The sequence below is a fragment of the Silene latifolia genome, chromosome Y, assembly GCF_048544455.1.
Source record: "Silene latifolia isolate original U9 population chromosome Y, ASM4854445v1, whole genome shotgun sequence".
Lineage (NCBI taxonomy): Eukaryota > Viridiplantae > Streptophyta > Magnoliopsida > Caryophyllales > Caryophyllaceae > Silene > Silene latifolia.
The window spans coordinates 416,620,743-416,626,825 of NC_133538.1; the positions used below are offsets into that span (position 1 = coordinate 416,620,743).

Here is a 6,083-nt window from a genome sequence, read left to right on the forward strand (position 1 = left end):
TTTCTACAAGAATACGACTCACAACAAGTAATTAATTATAATCATCTTTTCATACTTGTGACATATAAAATAAATATCTCACTTTATAGTTATACGTGCCGATTAAATAAAATAAGTAAAATATAACAAGTGGTAATGGGTAATTTACGTCATGAGAAAATTTACGGGAAGCACACAAATCCAATGCAAGTGACAAGACGAGCCCAAAAATCCAATAATGATGAGCCCACAAACATCCAGAAATTTGGTCCAAATAAAATGAAGAGGTGAGCCCAAAAGTTTTCATGGTTTGAGCCCAAGCATTGAAGTTGGTGAGTCCAACATCAGTAATCTCACAATAAAGAAACAAAAAAAAAAAAAAGGAACACGGCAATGTTTATATAGCAACCACAGTGATCACAAAATAAAGAAAGAAGAGGGCATGATATCAATGTGCTAGGCAAACCCAGCAAACACAAATAAAGAAAAAAAAAGGGAACATGGCATCAGTAAGCCCAGCAAACACAGAATGAAAGTAAAGTGAGCAAGTGGAATCAGTACAGTTCGTTCATTCCCCCGACCCCTGTACCTGCACAAGCAGTCCTAAGTTAATTTGTTTAAAGAAATTGTACAGGGAGGCGAGGAATGCACGGTTCCTGTACTCCGAACTCCATTTGACAGTCCAAAATCGAGTATACATGTGACGGCATTAGCATGAAGACACAAGCAAGAAAGCGTTTTCGAGGGGCCGTTTAGTCCAACCCAAAACAGGGCTCGAGAACAGCAGAGTCACAGTTTTGGGCTGCACCTAGCAGCTCTACCATGGCACCGTTTTAAGACGGAAGAAGAATCTGTGTTGAGGACGGTATAATCATACAAAGGCGTAAACAAATCCATCATTTTTAGCATGAGTGAACTCATAAAATCCAGCAGATACGCAAACACAGTTCACACAGCAAGAAACAAGTCACACCCTATTTTCGAAACTCTAAACTGGGTAAAGCAGAGAAAGGGCACGCAACAACACAACCACCATGGAAGTTTACCACATGTACTTCAAAGAACACTTCTATACACGAAAAATCATTCAAAGGTTCCAACTTTTACTATAACTACAGAAAAGTCGAGTAGAAAGGGCGAGTTTCCCGACGTTTGTCGAGTAACCTATCACCGTTACCTTAACTTTCTTCAATCTTCAAGGGAATGGTCAATTATGAACGAGTTTCCTTCGGGGTCCTCGAAGTCTTCACCTAAAAACCGTAATAAGAGCCGAGTTAGTTTAAAAACGTCACATTTATGAGACGGGTCGAGACGAGAACTTCACAAGGCTATGCCTTTCTTACCTTAAAAGATGAAGGAAGAGACAAGGAGAAAAATGGTGCAAAAATTATTGAGTTTGGTCGAAAAATGAGCTAGAAATCTAAGATTTTAGGTCGCCATTAATGGGTTTTCTTGAGCCTGTTTTGAGTTTTGTTTTCTTACAGCGGCTGAAATGTTGTTGCAGGTGTTCAAGCTTTTTACACAAGGATTTCGAAAAAGAAGGAATATAAAATGGTGAGGTGTTTTTGGATTGGTCCAACATTTGTGAGTGTGGGTCAATAACTTATATTTTAATTGGGTGCTAAAGTTAAGGAATGTGTTGTCGACACGAGGTAGGTCGGGGATAGATTAGGCTCACATGTGAAAATGTGACGGTCCTTTACTAGACGGAGGTGCATCTTAAACCTACTATAATTTAAGACGGAAATTTTATTATCAAAATAGTTATTATTATTATTATTATTATTATCATTATTTCTATCCGACGAAAACGTATATTTTATATACGTAGGCTTTAAAACTTATAGCTTTAATTAAATTACTTTTATTAATATAATGAAATTAACTAGTTAAAGTAATGTAAAAGTATTATTTTTCTTTATGAAAATTATACGAAAAGGGCGGGTGTTACATTGAGGCTTTCGAAGCTACATTCCAGGAGTTGAATAAAAGGTTGAATACTACTCCTGTGTTGACCCTACCAGAAAAGGGCGTTGAGTTCGATGTCTATTGCGATGCGTCAAAGTTTGGGTTAGGTTGTGTCTTTATGCAAAAGGGTAAAGTTGTGGCTTATGCTTCTCGTCAGTTGAAAGTTCATGAGATGAACTATCCGACTCACGATCTTGAGTTAGCAGCAGTGGTGTTTGCACTTAAGCTATGGCTGCACTATTTGTATGAAATCTCTTGCAACATTTACACGGATCATAAGAGCTTGAAGTATATCTTCACTCAGAGAGATCATAACATGAGGCAGAGACGTTGGTTGGAGCTGCTTAATGACTATAAGGTTGAGCTGCAGTATCATGAGGGTAAGGCAAACGTGGTTGCCGATGTTTTGGGTCGCATGGTGTGTCATGCTATGAGATCTGCGTTGGTGTTACCTGACGACTTGAGTCGAGAGTTCCAGAAGATGAGCCTTGAGGTAGTTATTCCTGGTACTTTAGAAATGAGTGCGATGGTTACTGAACCCGAGATCCTTCAGGAGATCCGAGTTAAGCAAATAGAGGATGAATTCTTAGAAGGAGTTCGAGTCGCTATAAGTGAAGATCGCGCCAAAGGCTTCGACATTGGACCTGATGATGGTCTACAATTCCAAGGTCGTTGGTGAGTACCTAGCTCCGATTTCTTAAAATATAACATTCTCAAGGAGGCTCATATTACTCCCTATTAGGTTCATCCTAGTGGTGATAATATGTACAACGATCTGAAGCTACGGTTTTGGTGGCCGAGTATGAAGAAGGAGAACGCCGAGTTTGTGAGTCGTTGCCTGATTTGTCAGAAGGTCAAGTTCGAACATTAAAGACCTGGTGGTCTACTGCAACCATTAGAGATTCCCACATGGAAATGGGAGTCTATTTCGATGGATTTCATCATGGGTTTGCTGAGGTCACCGAGAGGAATGAATGCGATTTGGGTCGTGGTTGATCGTTTGAATAAGATCGCGCATTTCATTCCGATGAAGGAGACTTTTAGTCTCAAATAACTAGCGAATGCTTATCAGCGAGAGATCATTCGTCTCCATGGGGTTCCTAAGGATATCATCTCCGACCGTGATCCGAGGTTCTGTTCATAGTTTTGGAAGAAGCTGCAATTGGCTTTGGGGAGTGAGCTTAAGATGAGTACGGCTTTTCATGCTGCAATTGATGGTCAGACCGAGCGTACCATTCAGACACTTGAGGACATGTTGCGAGTTTGTGCTTTGGAGTTCCAAGTTAGTTGGGAGAAGAGTTTACCTCTTATGGAGTTCTCCTACAACAAATGTTACTAAGCGAATATTCAGATGGCTCCGTTTGAGGCACGTTATATAAGGAAGTGCCGTAGTCCATTGTGTTGGGACGACTCTAGTGAGGCTGTCGTTCTTGGTCCAGATTTGGTACATGAATCGATTGACCAAGTGAGGATGATTCGTGAGAAGCTTAAGGCAGTCCAGGATCGACAGAAGACATATGCAGACTTGCGGCTGATACCCGTCGTGAGGTGTCAAAAATAAATTTATAATCTTCAACTACAACTATAGCTAGCGGCAGTCGGGTCGAACCACAGAGAGGCAGACGTAGTTTCTAGTTGTTTAAATTCGGTCTAAGGTAACAATAAGGTGGGGGTTTGATTGGATTTGGTCTACAACCAATGCGCAATAAAATAATGTGAACTAAGCAAACGGATGAAATCAAGTATAAAAAGAGGTACTAGGATGGTCGGTTCGTTATAGTTTCGGTGGCAGCATACTAAACAGGTCCAAATCGAACACATGTGAGGCCGGAAATAAAGAGGTCCTCTCAGTCCACTCTTAACAAATAGCATCTTTCGATCTTGCTATAAGTCCCTAATATCACTAATACTGACTCTCGTCCTGAAAAGTGACTAATAATCTAAACTTTACCTATCTTTCGATCTCAGCACAGTTTAGTCATTTTAATTGGTGATCTAACAACTTTCCCTATCTTTCGATCTAATGGGTCAGTCATAAATTAAGCATCTAACTGGTCGCTTGCATTCGATTCGCTAAATACAACAATAAAATCAATTAAAACGAAAGGTAACCTCACGTGGTCAGTCGATCGACCAGGTATGGCAGTCGATCGACTGACACACGATTTCAGTCCAAATTAATAATACACCGCCTAAGCTATAATTCCCCTACATCCTAGCACAATTGATTTAGCTACTCATGGCTATGGCGAAAATAACAATAATATTGACGATAAAGACTACTGAATTCATGCTAAAAATAGTAGAACAAACAATTAACATAAAGCGATAAAACGGTTTCGGGAACCTAACTAGCAATTCTAAACTAATAACGAAATAAGAGTGAATTCAAATAAGGCAGAAGAATACCGAGATTTCAGAGGAATGATTAAGAATAAGAACTAAATTCCAATGCTAAAACAATATTCCGAACCCTAATAGAAACTGAATGTTACTGTGTAAAACTTAGATAAAAATCGGATCAAAACTGGATGCCTGTATATGATGTTCTAGGTTACGTTATATAGCAAACATACGTAATACTTATTATCAAAACCTAAACATAATGGGCTTCAAATTCCTCGATCTTTTAATTTTCGTGCGGATAGCGGCTTGTCGATCGACTAAGCATGGCGAACGATCGATCGCTCTTCGATGTCTGACAAGTAGCTTGGAGCCCACAGGTTGGTCGATCGACTGATGGTAGTGGTCGATCGACTGCTTGAGCTGATACTTGACTTCTAAAATCTCGTGGATTTGTCTTTTGGGCTTTGAAATGCGCACCTAGCTCATTCCTCGAGTCAATACTTCACGTCAATTGCAATGCAGGATAGTCGGGGACGGATTTAGCTCAATTTCCGTTGAATTCTTCACATTTCTGCAATAAAGTACAAAAACACGAAAGTAGACGGAAATGGGGGAAATGGTAGCTTAAACTACACAAATGAGCTCTGAAATGCGTGTAAAATGGGATGTAAAACATCATACAAAAGACACGCATCAGCGGCGTAGGCCGATTGAGTTTGAGGTTGGCGATAGGGTCTTTCTTAAGGTTTCGGCGATGAAAAGTGTCAAGAGATTTGGGATTAAGGGCAAGCATAATCCTAAGTACATTGTACCTTATGAGGTGCTCGAGAGAGATGGCGAGGTAGCCTATAGGTTGGCTTTACCTCCGAATCTGTTGAAGTTTCACGATGTTTTCCATGTGTCACAGTTGCATCGTTATCGCATTGATCCTTCCCATGTTCTACAGGCTGATGTTATTGAGTTTGAGCCTAACATGACTTATGAGGAACGACCCGTTCTTATTTTGGAATGTTAGGAGAAGAGGCTAAGGAATAAGGTTGTACCTTTGGTTCGGGTTCTGTGGAGAAGTCAGAGGTTCGAGCAAGAGACTTGGGAAACCGAAGCATCTATGCGAGAGAAGCATCCGCATCTTTTCGAGTGAGGTAGTTCTCTTACCAAGTTTCGAGGACGAAACTTCTTTTTAGGGGGTTGGATTGTAACACCCCTAATTTCCTTAATATATTTCTTTAATTTTATTTTTCTATCTTTCATATTTTATTTTCTGGGAAAATATCCGTCTCTTATCTTTTGGGCACGATGGGTTCAAAACGGGTGAAGACCAGCTCTTATCTTGGGTCTCACGTGATTTTGGTGTAGATGGGTGAGTTTTGGGCCTAAGCTTGAAATAAACCCATGAGTTATTCTATAAATAAGAATGGATACCAAACCCTTGCAATTCTTTTTTCTTATTTCTCACAAAAACCCTAAACCTAAATTCTCTCCTCTCTTCCTCCCTTGGTGCCGCGCGAAATCTCGCCTAGGGTTTCGTGCCGCCCTTTCTTTTCCTTCGTTCTTCATCGTTCGTGGTGCCTAGATCGATCCTACTCCTTGGATCTATCTATCTTCTTCGTAAGTTTTATGTTTTTTCGCGTAGTTTTTATTGTTTATATATATATATATATATATATATATATATATATATATATATATATATATATATATATATATATATATATATATATATATATAGTATATTTATTAGATTTGTTCTTCTTTGGCACGTGTGAAATGACAATGAAGGCGTGGAAGTT

The 6,083-nt window shown here is 39.5% G+C and overlaps 1 protein-coding gene across 1 annotated transcript; it reads left to right on the forward strand.

Annotated features, from left to right (window-relative positions):
- The first annotated feature begins 2,263 nt into the window (after window positions 1–2,263).
- Window positions 2,264–5,308, forward strand: LOC141632402 (uncharacterized). Its single transcript, XM_074444952.1, has 4 exons — window positions 2,264–2,615; window positions 2,729–2,904; window positions 3,092–3,229; window positions 5,201–5,308. Exons 1-4 carry the CDS (start codon window positions 2,264–2,266, stop codon window positions 5,306–5,308), a joined length of 774 nt encoding a protein of 257 aa, XP_074301053.1.
- The last annotated feature ends 775 nt before the right edge of the window (window positions 5,309–6,083 follow it).

Bases quoted from the DNA above. Each gene is read 5' to 3' on its own strand.
- LOC141632402 (XM_074444952.1), top strand. From the start codon at position 2,264: ATGAGGCAGAGACGTTGGTTGGAGCTGCTTAATGACTATAAGGTTGAG. The intron at 2,905-3,091 runs GTCACCGAGAGG...TTCTGTTCATAG, and splicing joins TTCATCATGGGTTTGCTGAG to TTTTGGAAGAAGCTGCAATT. The intron at 3,230-5,200 runs GTTAGTTGGGAG...CATGTGTCACAG, and splicing joins TTTGTGCTTTGGAGTTCCAA to TTGCATCGTTATCGCATTGA.